This window comes from Schistocerca gregaria, chromosome 2, assembly GCF_023897955.1.
Source record: "Schistocerca gregaria isolate iqSchGreg1 chromosome 2, iqSchGreg1.2, whole genome shotgun sequence".
NCBI classification, from domain to species: domain Eukaryota; kingdom Metazoa; phylum Arthropoda; class Insecta; order Orthoptera; family Acrididae; genus Schistocerca; species Schistocerca gregaria.
Window position 1 is genome coordinate 384,160,337 of NC_064921.1, and position 14,298 is coordinate 384,174,634.

Sequence of the window (14,298 nt, forward strand, 5' to 3'; positions counted from 1 at the left end):
GTATGACAATATTTCACAGGAGACGCTCATGAAATTGTTAGTAGACTTACATGTCTCACAGGGCTTGTAAAAAAGCGGAAAATAAAACTAGAAGTAAAACGAGAATAAATTCGACTTCGGTCCTATGTTACACGGTTTTCGAACATCTGTGGTACCTGTCTTAAGTTTGTTCAGGTGATTTCAGGTATACGTTGTTTATGTTGAGAGTGTTCTCTCTCTATCTACCACGTATCGTAACTTCCTGTGGTACAAGTGTCGTTCTTCAAACAACTGCTGTCAAAACAGAGGTGTTTAACTAAGAGGGAGCAGGTCGTGCCAGAATTTCATATACGGACCAAACACATTAGTGCCGTTTTTAAGAGGTGATGTTATCTCTAAGCAGAACTGAGACGATTCATCGTACTCTTTCCACGTCTGTGTTAGAAGTGATTTCTGTTCCGGCGTTGGATCGCTGAAATAACAATAAATATATCAGTTAGGCAAACATATTCTGAAACTTAACTTAATTGCAGAAAAACTATTCCACATGCTATACATGAACACATTGATAATAGCAGTTCTATTCAGGAGCTTGGTTACGTACTCAATACAAATAAGCAAGTTTGGTCTTTTATTCCAATTTCTGAAAGCGTTTAACTAAGATAGGAAACATTTTCGTTGGTGCATCACCGTCTACAAATTTTACTTGCTGCATATTGCATGCTTACGAATACGGCTAATAAGAGAGAGATATTCATCAGTGTAAGCAACATATAAAGACAGAAATGTGGGCTAACTTCGCCAAATATAGGTAAGTGTCACACTTATTTTATTTTATATTTACTATCTTGCACATCGGAATTTAACGGTAACAATCAAATATTTTCTTTTGTATGCTTAAAAAGAGGCTTCACAACTAATGACACTTAAGTGTCATTCACTAAATTTCTTATATTCCACACAGAAGTAGGCAGTTAAACTCGGGCACTTTGCTTATCATGAATACTACTTTCCCTTAACATATCTCACTAGACTGGCTATCGGTTACATGTTTATCTAAATGTGATTTTAAGCATACAAAAGAAAATATTTGATTGTTACCGTTAAATTCCGATGTGCAAGATAGTAAATATAAAATAAGTGTGACACTTACCTATATTTGGCGAAGTTAGCCCACATTTCTGTCATTTGAGCCTGGATTATGCCTGAAGGAGAATCGGGTTCCACCTCATTACTCGCGAACAGGTATTGTAGATCATCTCCATGCGCCGCTCCTACACACAAAACATGTATTATAAATTGGGCTGAATTGTTCCGATAATCAAGTCCAGATTGCTCAGTGCCAAAGTTTGTTTTCGCTGTGGAGCAGAATAAAAATAATGCAGAAGATTAGTTTTTATAAAAGTTGCCATTTTAATTTAGATATTTGAAAATAAATACATACATCCACTAGGAGTATCCGAGCTCTAATAAGACAATGTTTCTTAAACTATGTTTAAGTTTGTACTTTACAAGAAATCGTTTCTACATTTTTTTACTTTAGATTGCACTTTGTTAATAAACCAAACTTTAAATTAATTTACTGTATTGTATAACTCATGTTAATTACTTAATTTTTTAGTTTGGAATATATATGTAAGTAATCAAATTCTGTGCATTCTGTTCTCTAATATCGTTACAACAATGCTACCATAAAGAGAAGTGAAAAGTAAATCAGCCTGATCGGTTTGAACGACACCTGTTTACAACTGGCTGCAAAGATTTCCAGTGATCATACCATCAGACAAATGCAAATGGACCATTAAGTCAGATGACAACTACATCTGCGTTTATTATTTGTTATCGACCTTAGAAGTTCTGCCTGATAAACAAATCAAGGGTACTCATCCCCACAAAAGAAAGCTTGTGCCACATGACTTCAGCTAAATTTCAAGAATCTTTCTCTTTTAATAAGAGCAGTACTTTGCCTCGACTTAAAGAAAAATCTGAATGAAAATGTATACTTTAAGAGGGAAGATTTTGTTTCACCTACCATCAAATGATTAATCCGAATCATTAACTTATCTGTGGTTAATTATGTTTTTGACTACTTCTCACAGCTCTACCTTCCCCATTAAGGTAAATACCGAAATACGATGCCTGCTCAATAAGTAATGAAACACTTATTTTTTCTCGGGCGATTTTGGTTGAGAAAATGCGGAATTTGTTTGCGACATCGTAGAATATTACCGTTTCAGCCCCTATATTTTCATGGTTTCGACAGCTGGTGGCGCTATATATGCAACTTTAAAGTGACGTCTATAACGGAGGTGCGTACCATGGAGAGAGTGTCATTACGTTTCTTTCGGCGGTAAACATCGTTGATATTCTTAGGCTCTTGCAGAATGTCTACGGAGGCCTGGTAATAAACAAATGCATGGTGAGTCATTGGGCGAGGCGTCCGTCATCATTGCAACGAAGTCGCGCAAACCAGTCCCATCTCCCGCTTTGCGGCCGCTCGCACACAGGTGCGGCTCCTGCAAAGCTAAGACGTGCGGACACTCTCATACAAGGTTACCGACGGATCGAAATCAACCGTCTGGCTGTTCGCCTGAACGCCTCTGTTAGTAGTGCTTACACACGCAACCACCAGTTGTGATAGGTACCTGGATGATGTTGAAGTTACTGATTTAGCAAGACGTTGACTCCGACGTCGACCAGTAGACCGGTCTCACGCGAAGATACACGCTCTGCCAGTGAGGTGGAAGGTGGTGTAATGCCGTCACAATGAACGAGGTTATGTTGAAAATAAGGTTTTGTAGCTGAAATAATGTCGAATAACATATTGCACTGGAATCCCGAATAAAACTAGCCTGCTTTCTGAAGAAAAATGTGTTGCATTACTTATGGAACGCTGCCCTTGTACTTCCCCGTTTCTCTCTACACCTTAGATGTTTTCCAACCTTACCACATTTGACATGATTCCGGAATGTTGTTCATGTAGCATGAAACTATTAAAGCTAGTTACTTTGTTGATATTTTTTCTCGTGAAAAATATACTTCTGCTAATTATAACTATGTTTGTAATTGTTAATGTAATGTTTTTATACCCATGAAAGGACTGTAGGAAAACACACAAAATTAAAATTTGAACAAATTGTAAGTAAGCTGTAACAGAAATACTGGGATGGTGTGTTAAGCAAGTAGCATGGGGAGAAAATTATTTATTTGTTTCACACTATCCTTCCTCGCATATATGTGACAAGTAATCATGACCCAAATTAAATCTAACACATCCAACCTTCTTATGAAAATAAACAGCTACACATATAATGGTTGGTGCCTAAGTTTTCAGTAATTTTAATAAACACGACATATGCACATAGCAGCGACTTTATTCATCAATGATGTATTCTATATACATTCCCGGTCACCATTTACATCAGTGTGCCAACGCGGAGGTGACCTTCCGATTTCGCGCCTGTGGAAATCACCTGGTTGTGAGGCGGAGAAGTTGTCGGGCCATGTTCCGACAGCAGTTTCATCCGGAAAAGAGGTTCCTTGAAGGTTTTTCGACTAAGAGCAGAAAAAATGAAAATCTGAGGACTCAAGGTCAGTTGAATAAGGTAGAGATGGAATCACTTCCTAACCCAATTGCTGATGAGTAAGTTATCTGCAGATTTTTGTGATTTTTGCTTCGGGTGTGTGATACCCGTAGACCCTACTTCGTAACCAACCTTCCCCACTGCATGAAAATGTCGCACGATAGCGGAATGATCACAGCTCGTCACATTTGCCAGTTCACAAATAAACTGACACGGATCATTTTGGATTAATGCGTCTGAACGTCCTTCACCAAGACCCGGAAGCCTTCCTTCTGAAACTGATCTTGCGCCACCTGATTTGCTTAACGCTATGTTTCATGTTCGTCTGATTGTCTGTCTTGAAAGGAACAGTCGTATTCCGTGCATGAAAAACGAAGAGCAATGTTAGAACAGGCCCATTAACATGGTCACCTTGACCTGTGTAGAGAGCATGATGTTTATTTCACCAAGATCGCGTTGGTAACTGCGAAAATGATCCATCAATATTACAGCACACTACATTACATTCCACTTTACGTTTTACGCCATTTTATAGCAGTCTGAAGTTTTGCTAAAACCGACAACAATTAAAGTATACTATTCTGACGTAACATAATAGGCTTTATCATCCTCTGCAAATTGATTACTTAATTAATGAGAAAGTATTAAAGAGTGATTAAAGAAGAGAAACGCAGAAATTTTCGTCCTGCACTGTTTGCGTCACTTACCTGCACCGCCAGGGTATGAGCTGAGAGGGCCGTTGAATGAGAACAGGTAGTAGTAGACAGGCTCTGTGGAGTAGCGGGCCACACTTCTCACCATGGCGTCGACACCTTCCACGAAGAAGAGGTGCGAATCAAACTGTAAAACGTAATAGAGAATGTGGCGCACAAAATAATAAGAACGATTATACGCAGCGAATTACGTTTCATCTGGCATTTGTTAGATGGCTACCGTCTAAAAAAGTGTCGTTTAAAGTGTTATGCGGAACAAAATCCTATCTCATGATTTACCTCCTGAATATGAAGTAACACAATAAGTGTTTTATGAATGCTAAGTTGGCATAACAACGTCACCGGTAGTGACAGCTGCCTATGCCATTATGCTCACACAGTTCTCGATACATAACTGTGCACTTTGATGACTAAGATGAGGGTTCAGTTCCATTTACAGAATGCAACTTTATGTAAAAATATTTTGGCATCTATTCACTCATTTATCCTTTACTTTATAGTCTTCGGTTCATCTTTAAATTTCCGGTTCATGCCAGTTCCCATAATGTCAGCGAATAGCTGCAGGGAACTGTTACTAGAGGCTGTAGTGCGTGTGGACTCACCAGTGCTGTGGTGTAGCTGTCCTCCAAGGTGATGTCACTGCCACTGTAATAGGACTGTTTGACAGAATTAGCGGCGTCCAATTGCTCTTGCCTCGTCGGAAGTCTGATATCGCAACCCACGATCGTGTCAAAGTTCTCGTTTAAATTGCCCACTTGTTCCTCTGTGGATAACACTCCGTTTCCTGTCAGAATGGAAAAGTTGAAATATGAGAGAGCACAGCATACGCAGATATTGAAGCAAAACAGGAAGAGAAAAGGAAAGAAAGGAGAAAATTTGATTTCTCTGAGATATACGGAAGTAAACCACTACGGGAATTCGTTTTGTTATATGTTACACATGTGTTAAAACATGTTTCTTCTCTAGAAGAAAATTTGATGCAAAGTTATTCGGCTATTACATGATTGGGAATGGGAGATATTTAACATGACTATAAGATAACACTCTTATCGAGGCATGTCTGTAAAGCTAATAATGCGTTCTGCGCGCAACCATTGAGAGATTTAAGAACGCACTCACTTCTGATTCGATGACATGCCACTTAATGTTCTTAGGGCTGGCTCTTGGCTCTGAGCACTATGGGACTTAACAGCTGTGGTCAACAGTTCCCTAGAAGTTAGAAGTACTTAAACCTAACTAACCTAAGGACATCACACACATCCATGCCCGAGGCAGGATTCGAACCTGCGACCGTAGCAGTCGCGCGGTTCCGGACTGAGCGCCTAGAACCGCTAGACCACCGCGGCCGGCAGTGTTCTTAGGAAAGATGATCTTTATTACGATCTGACTTCATACATCATGATACAATGGTGGGCAGTAGCTAACGCTCTTGCTTGTGTGCTCTAGGGGAGGAATGGTGGTAAGCTTTACCTGCATTCAAAATAATACGGTGCTGACTTAAACGATTGCAGTAAAAGCATACGGGGACTGATGGCCGAGGGAAGCGCGATTTTTTTCGCGAAAACTAAGGGAAAACATTTCTGGACTGCCGCCTTCCACGGTCTCATTGTGCAGACACGTTTGGATGATGCCGGTCGGTCAGCGGTCACGTCCAGGTAGGCTGACTAGCGCCGAGGAGATGCTTCCGCAATGGCCAAAGTTTTGAAGACCGGCAATAAAGCAGAGGATGGGCCCTGGTTAGGCAAGAAGTCGATGAGACGACTATGAGGGTTCTGTGAGTTTCTGTGGGACAGGTCACTGGCACCCATACGTCCACTCTCTGTTACAAAAACATACTTTGGAAGGCAAGAGGCTTTTAGCGAGTTTGCAGCTGTTCTTTGGAAACTTCGAAATGGACGCGACAGGAGAGATAACAATCTTTTTATGGAGGGCTGTGGTTCCATCCTGGTCATGTTGTTAGCAAAATACATGGCGTAAAAGCGTGAGATAGAGGCCGTGACGCTGAATCTTTTTTTTTTCTTTTCTCCCAATTGACTTTAAAGTTTCTAATTGGTATATGCAGAGCAAGGAACAATCTACCATCTTCGAATGCAGCACTCCAGCTCGTGATTGGCTTGTGCTAAAGTGAGAGTAGTCTAAGATACAAATTGGCTTTGTTACTGAACTGGCGAGGAAAGCAGAGAGAAAGAGAAGAGGTCACTCTTGTACTGGTGCTTCGATAGTAAAGAATTGCAGGTCTCTACCTAAACAGTGAGACTAGTCTCGTTTGCTAGTGTGCCGCTTAGAACCTGTGCCAGTCACTTTCTGAACCATCAGAGGTACTACTTCTAGCATCACGCACACAACGAGTGATATTGGGTGTACTTATTTGTCTTGAGTCGGCTGTCTAAACATTTGACCTATTCTGTCACATATAATCGTAGGACGGAGTCAAATTGGTTTAGCAGACCAGCAAAGAGGTCCACCTGCACACTGGAATCCTCCAGGGTTTCAGAGACTCATGGGGAAGTACCTGCGTTCAGAATTATCTGAACGTGAGACCGTGTACTTGCAGTTTTCGGTCGCGCGCCATTAATAACAGGTTGCTGCTGTCCATGACTTCAGTCGCCGAACGCATTGTGGTGTGCCGCCCTGATAGCAGAAGGTTAAAGTATTCGCTGCTGCCACGTAGCTCTCTAATATATGTCTCTCAGCACTCTGTTCTTTCGAACCATATTTTTCTTTTCAGTAGAGTATATAAGTTTGATGGTGGCGTAGTTTTTGTGCCGTAACCCGGATTCACGTGTATGAAGTCAGATAGAGTGATTAGTGTTCTAGTAGGGTCGTGTGTCGATCCTCAGCTGATCACTTTGTCTACCATAGGCCCCATATTAGTGAAAGCGCTTGCCAAACGAAAATGTTTGTGTGACGTTTCTTTAGTCATTTTTTGTCTTATGATGTTAAGAATGAATAAATCTATTATTATATAGATCACACCTCCTTCCTGTGTTCTGATGAACAGTACCTTGCCACTTCTATTAAAGTACATATTATAAAAGAAAGTAGCAAGCTTGCACCATCCTAAAACTGAGGCACTAAGAGGCTTAAGAGCCTAAAGGAAACCGTTACCGATTTTCAGAATGTACCATGTATCTATGCTCCTGACATCTTTTATTCTTATGGTGAACCAACATTATGTGTATCTGTAGCCCCATACTGCAGATATGAATGCTCACGAAAGCCAGGTTTCGAGAGGGTGCGTTTAAGGATGAGGTATCGAATATATTACTTCCCCTACTTATACCTCCTGAGGAGATCACGAACGTAATATTAGAGAGATTCGAGCGCGCCACGGAGGCTTTCAAACAGTCGTTCTTCCCGCGAACCATACGCGTCTGGAACAGAAAAGGGAGGTGATGACAGTGGCACGTAAAGTGCCCTCCGCCACACACCGTCGGGTGGCTTGCGGAGTATAAATGTAGATGTAGATGTAACTGCCATCTGGTTTCTGTAAAAATTGTAAATAGCCTTTCGCTCCCTGTATTTTACCCCTGCCACCTTCAGAATTTGAAAAGGGATTCCAGTCAACATTGTCAAAAGCTTTCTCTGAGTCTAGAAACGTAGGTTTGCCTTTACGTAATCTAGCTTCTAAGATAAGTCGTAGGATCAGTATTGATTCACATGTTCCGATATTTCTGCAGAATCCAAACTGATCTTCCCCGAGGTCGGCTTCTAGTAGTTTTTCCATTCGTCTGTAAAGAATTCGCATTAGTATTTTGCAGACGTGACTTTTTAAACTGATAGTTCGGTAATTTTCACATCTGTCAACACCTGCTTTCTTTGGGATTGGCATTATTATATTCTTCTTGAAGTCTGAGGGTATTTCGCCTGTCTCATACATCTTGCTCACCAGATGGTAGACTTTTGTCAGGACTGGCTCTCCCAAGGCCGTCAGTAGTTCTAATGGAATGTTATCTACTCCCGGGACCTTGTTTCGACTCAGGTCATTCAGTGATCTGTCAAACTCTTTACGCAGTATCATATCTCCCTTTTCATCTTCATCTAAATCCTCTCCATTTTCATAATATTGTCCTCAAGTACATCGCCCTTGTATAGACACTCTATATACCCCTTCCACATTTCTGCTTTCCCTTCTTTGTTTAGAACTGGGTTTCCATCTGAACTCTTGACATTCATACAAGTGGCTCTCTTTTCTGCAGAGGTCTCTTTAATTTTCCTGTAGACAGTATCTATCTTACACCTAGTGAGATAAACCTCTATATCCTTACATTTGTCCTCTAGCCATCCCTGCTTAGCCATTTTGCACTTCCTGTCGATTTCATTTTTGAGACGTTTGTATTCTTTTTTTGCCTGCTTCATTTACTGCATTTTTATATTTTCTCCTTCCATCAATTACATTCAACATTTCTTCTGTTAGCCAAGGATTTCTACTAGCCCTCGTCTTTTTACCTACTCGATCCTCTGCTGCCTTCACTACTTCATCCCCTTAAGTTACCCATCCTTCATCTACTGCATTTCTTTCCCCCATTCCTGTCACTTGCTCCCTTATGCTCTCCCTGAAACTCTGTACAATCTCTGGTTTAGTCAGTTTATCCAGGTCCCATCTCCTTAATTTCCCACCTTTTTGCAGTTTCTTCAGTTTTAATCTACAGTTCATAACCAATAGATTGTGGTCAGAGGCCACGTGTGCCCCTGGAAATGTCTTACAACTAAATCTTTGATTTACCATTTTATAACGTATCTGAAACCTGTCAGTATCTCCAGGCTTCTTCCATGTAGACAACCTTCTTTCATGACTCTTAAATCAATTGTTAGCTATGATAAAATTGTGCTCTGTGCATATTTCTACCAGGCGGCTTCCTCTTCCATTTCTTATTCCCAATCCATATTCACCTACTACGTTTCCTTCTCTCCCTTTTCCTACTGCCGAATTCCAGTCACCCATGATATTTCTTTTATTTCACCATACATTTCTTCAATTTCTTCGTCATCTGCAGAGCTAGTAGGAATATAAATTTGTGCTACTGTAGTAAGCGTGGGCTTCGTGTCTCTCTTGGCCACAATAATGCGTTCACTGTGCTGTTTGTAGTAGTTTACACGCACTCCTTTTTTTATTCATTATTAAACCGACTCCTGCATTACCCCTATTTGCTTTTGTATTTATAACCCTGTATTCGCCTGACCAAAAGTCTTGTTCCTCCGCCGGCCCAGGTGACCTAGTGGTTAAAGGCGCTACAGTCGGGAACTGCGCGACTGCTACAGTCGCAAGTTCGAATCCTGCCTCAGGCATGGATGTGTTTGATGTCCTTAGGTTAGTTAGGTTTAAGTATTTCTAAGTACTAGGGGACTGATGACCTTAGAAGTTAAGTCCCATAGTGCTCAGAGCCATTTTTCTTGTTCCTCCTGCCACCGAACGTCACTAATTCCCACTATATCTAATTTCAACCTATCCATTTCCCTTTTTAAATTTCATAATCCACCTGCCCGATCAAGGGATCTGACATTCCACGATCCGATCCGTAGAATGCCAGTTTTCTTTCTCTTGATAACGACATAAGTCCGTAAAAGTACGACGGGGTGGAGATCTCTCCTGAACAGCACTTAGGAAGCATCCCAGGTATGCTCAATAATGTTCATGTCTGTGGAGTTTGGTTGTCAGCCGAAGTGTTTAAATTCAGTAGAGTGTTCCTGGAGTTTATAGCAATTCTGAACTTGTGGGGTGTCGCATTGTACTGCTGGAACTGCCCAAGTCTGTCGGAATGCTGAATGGACATGAGTGGATACAGGTCATTAGACAGCATGCTTACGTACGTGTCTCGTGTCGGAGTCGTATCTAGACGTATCATGGTTCTCATCTCACTCCATCTGCACACACACCATACCATTACAGAGACTCCACCAGCGTGAACAGTCCCCTGCCGATATGCAGGGCTCATAGATTCATGAGGTTGTTTCCATACCCGTACACGTCCATCCCCTCGATACAATTTGAAACGAGACTCGTCCGACCGGGCAACATGTTTCCAGTCATAAACAGTCCAATGTTAGTTTTGACGTGCCCAGCCAAAGCGTAAAGCTTTGTATCGTCCAGTCACCAAGGGTACACGTGTGGGCCATCGGCTCCGAGAGCCCACATCGCTGATGTGTTCGTTGAATGTTTCGCACGCAGACACTTGTTGATGGCCCAGCATTGAAATCTGAAGCAATTTACGGAAGGGTTGCTCTTTTGTCACGTTGAACGATTCTCTTAAGTCGCCGTTTGTCCCCTTCTTGCAGGGTCTTTTTACGACCGCAATGATGTCGAGATTTGATGTTTCACCGGATTTCTGATATTCACGTTATCCCGTGAATTGGCCGTACAGGGAAATCCCCACTTCAGCGCTACCTGATACATCTACTTGCTGTGACCCATTGATCGTGCGCCGACTGTAACACCACGCTCAGCCCCTCCTAAACCTTGATAACCTTACATTTTTGAAGCAGTAAGCGATCTAACAACTGCACAAGACACTTGTCTTATACAGGCGTTACCATTCCAGAGCGCAGTGTTGTACAAATCTCTGTATTTGCATACGCATGCCTATACCAGTTTCTTCGGCGCTTCAGTGTACAACACTAAAAAACATCAACTATAGTATGTCTTTATCTATTATTTTATTATAATGACTCGAAGCTAAAACGAAGCGTTTCCAAGGAATTTTCCATTTTCTGGTTCTTTGCAACAGCTTATATTCGTACCAAGTCCTATACGAGAAAGAAAACCCACCCAATACGAGGGTTAACGCCATACAATCTGGCGGCTCCGATGTTCTGCTTCTGGCGAAATACGACGTCGTATCTCATTTTCCACGTTCCTCTCCACGAGAGAAAAATCTTACGTTCCGTATCCTTCATTTCACGTTCCTCAATGTAGTGGAACGTAGAAATTCCGCACTGTGACGTCACCAGCACCTTGTCCACGTGCGTTTCGAAGCCCCCGTCAGAGGACGCCATGAAGCACTCTCTGACTGCGACGGTGGTAGGCTATAGAAAGGTGACAAATGGAATTTGTATCTACTAGTTTGTCTGTGGCGGCACATCTCAACACTCCAGTAAAGGATTTTCTTAGTACCTGAGTTTTCTGTTCTGTCACAGAGCAATTGATGGAAGTTCTTCAGTTTCTCCATGTTGGCAATATCAGCGCCTTGCAAGAAGATTTTTTCAAAATCACTCTGAGCACTATGGGACTTAACACCTATGGTCATCAGTCCGCTAGAACTTAGAACTACTTAAACATAACTAACCTAAGGACAGCACACAACACCCAGTCATCACGAGGCAGAGAAACTCCCTGACACCGCCGGGAATCGAACCCGGGCGTCGGAAGCGAGAACGCTACCGCACAACCACGAGCTGCGGACATTTTTTCAAAAGCTAGCTATGTAATAAATGATCATGGTACTCCTTTAATACAAAAATTGTTGAAAAGATTTTGTTCGTAAATATAGCACATTTTTTGAAAATATCGATTTGTAGCTTCCAAAGGATGTCGTTGTCCAAATTAATGAAGATTAATTCCAATACTTTAAAGTTATTATGCTAAAGTGAAAAAGTCACCATAAAGTCGTACGGTACTTACGCTGCGTTTGTCTCAGCTGCTCGAGGTCAAGTGCTCCTGCGAGGTAGGGATCTTTATTGAAGCGACCCTCAGCCACAATTTTCTGCGGCTCTTCAGTCAAAAATGCGGAATCGTTTTCTTGTTCAACACTAGGTGCCCATACGCAGCTGAACAAACTTACACTATCCTGTCAGAGGAAATTACTAATTTATTACTCTGTTAATGGGCGTACATTTATTCTTAATTGCATATATAACGTAAAAATAGTTGACATTATTGAAAAAGCAGTAATCCAAAATTACTGTAAAGTAGATTAAATTTTTTTCCAATTTAATGATTTGTTGTTACTCAGACGTTTCTTAATATTCCGCTATTACAAACTCCGATTACTTATTTTGGACAAGACACGTTAATGGGCTGAGCTAATAAGCTAATTATCGGGATTAATCATTTTTCTATTTGGGATGAGATGCCACTTCAGCAACTAGAAATAACTGTTGTCAAAACAACATAATCCAGTATACTTTTTTTTACAAGACACGAACTGTTAAAGCCTCATACATTTGCAGGTGACATGACTCGACAAGTGTAGTCAAATGAACAACGCTAAGACTTGACTTTAGGTTATGTGCTCTATCCACCTGTCGCGCTGTCTTAGAGACACAGAGGTGAGTCAGACGTGTATTCGATTTGTGTCCTCGGTGCACCGACGACACCGACTTAAGGATGTAGATAAATGTCAAAATTCCTCTAGGCAAATGTCTGAACATTCCTCACATTCGTCTTACGAAACTCGACATACAACTATTTAAAATATTATAATGCATGTAGACATTGACTGAATACTAGTGATGGATCGGCGCGCTATATGTCTGATGGTAACATAGTGTGTCTTATATATTCAAACACATTTACTCAACAACATTTCTAATTACGTCACAAGAGCATAAAAAGCTTCGTTGATGCAATTGATTTTTAATTGCTGATAAATGTGAAGACATTTTCATAGCAGATCAGCACTTCATTAGCCCCTATGCCCAGGGAAAAAGTACTGAAACTGTAAAGGTTTTCAAAATCGTTCTTACATATCATCATAACGGCAAAATGAAATCAGTAAACAATGTTATAAAATATTAAACGCCGTTTTTTTAAAGTAAATAAACGGTGTAGTTTACTGAAGATTCATTTTACTTTTATGGCGTGTTTGAAAAGTTCGGTAATACTTGAAGAAATTTGTTGTAGCCGAATGATTAGCATTACAAATTAACAATATACATAATTTCTTTTTTTCATTGCAGGTGTGACGTGTAGTTCCATGTATGGCCACAAGGTAGTATCACATTCGAAATGGCGCTTTTTGAAGCTGACAAGGCTTTCTGATTTTACAAGAAAATGAGTGCAATGGGTGTCCAAGGAAAATTTAAGATGAAGTACGGGAAATCAGCAGAAAGGCAATCTACAGCTGACATGTAAAGCTAGTTTGTGTGGCCGGAAGAGAAGTGGTCGACCATATGTGAATGCAAATGATACTGAACGAGTGAGAGAAGACAAGGGACGTATCAAAATCTCTACGCTGAGCCTCTAGTGAGTTGTAAAGTCAACTATTACTCAAATTAAACATGAAACTAATACAGACTACAGTCAGTGCAAAATTTATATCGGAAAATCAAAGACAGTGATTCCAGTTTTTTTGTGCATTGCTGGTCGAAGGAGCCTTACAATGAGCAGAATAAAGGGTTTTAGTTAACTATTACATTTGGGTTGCATTCCAAATGTATCATCGGAGGTGGGGGTATCATCTGGAGTGTCACAGGTAAGTGTGGTAGGTCCGCTGTTGTTTTCTATCTACATAAATGATCTTTTGGATAGGTTAGATAGCAATGTGCGGCTGTTTGCTGATGATGCTGTGGTGTTCGGGAAGGTGTCGTCGTTGAGTGACTGTAGGAGGATACAAGATGACTTGGACACGATTTGTGATTGGTATAAAGAATGGCAGCTAACTCTAAATACAGATAAATGTAAATTAAGGCAGATGAATAGGAAAAAGAATCCTGTAATGTTTTAATACTCCATTAGTAGTGTAACGCTTGACACAGTCACATCGATTAAATATTTGGGCGTAACACTGCAGAGCGATATGAAGTGGGACAAGCATGTAATGGCAGTTGTGGGGAAGGCGGATAGTCGTCTTCGGTTCATTGGTAGAATTTTGGGAAGATGCGGTTCATCTGTTAAGGTGACCGCTTATAAAACACTAATACGACCTATTCTTGAGTACTGCTCGAGCGTTTGGGATCCCGATCTGGTCGGATTGAGGGAGGACATAGAAGCAATTCAGAGGCGGGCTGCTAGATTTGTTACTGGTAGGTTTGATCATCACGCGGGTGTTATGGAAATGCTTCAAGAACTCGGGTGGGAGTCTATA

At 41.0% G+C, this 14,298-nt stretch overlaps 1 protein-coding gene across 1 annotated transcript in view; it reads right to left on the minus strand.

Annotated features, from left to right (window-relative positions):
* Nucleotides 1–291: 291 nt before the first annotated feature.
* LOC126335790 (bile salt-activated lipase-like) overlaps nt 292–14,298 on the minus strand; it is a 33,517-nt gene continuing 19,510 nt past the window's right edge. Inside the window, exons 4-8 of the mRNA XM_049999253.1 lie at nt 11,895–12,060; nt 4,879–5,060; nt 4,271–4,403; nt 1,133–1,253; nt 292–451 (exon numbers count right to left, since the gene is read on the minus strand). Coding sequence (XP_049855210.1) covers nt 292–451; nt 1,133–1,253; nt 4,271–4,403; nt 4,879–5,060; nt 11,895–12,060 — 762 coding nt within the window. The remainder of the gene's footprint in view (nt 452–1,132; nt 1,254–4,270; nt 4,404–4,878; nt 5,061–11,894; nt 12,061–14,298) is intronic.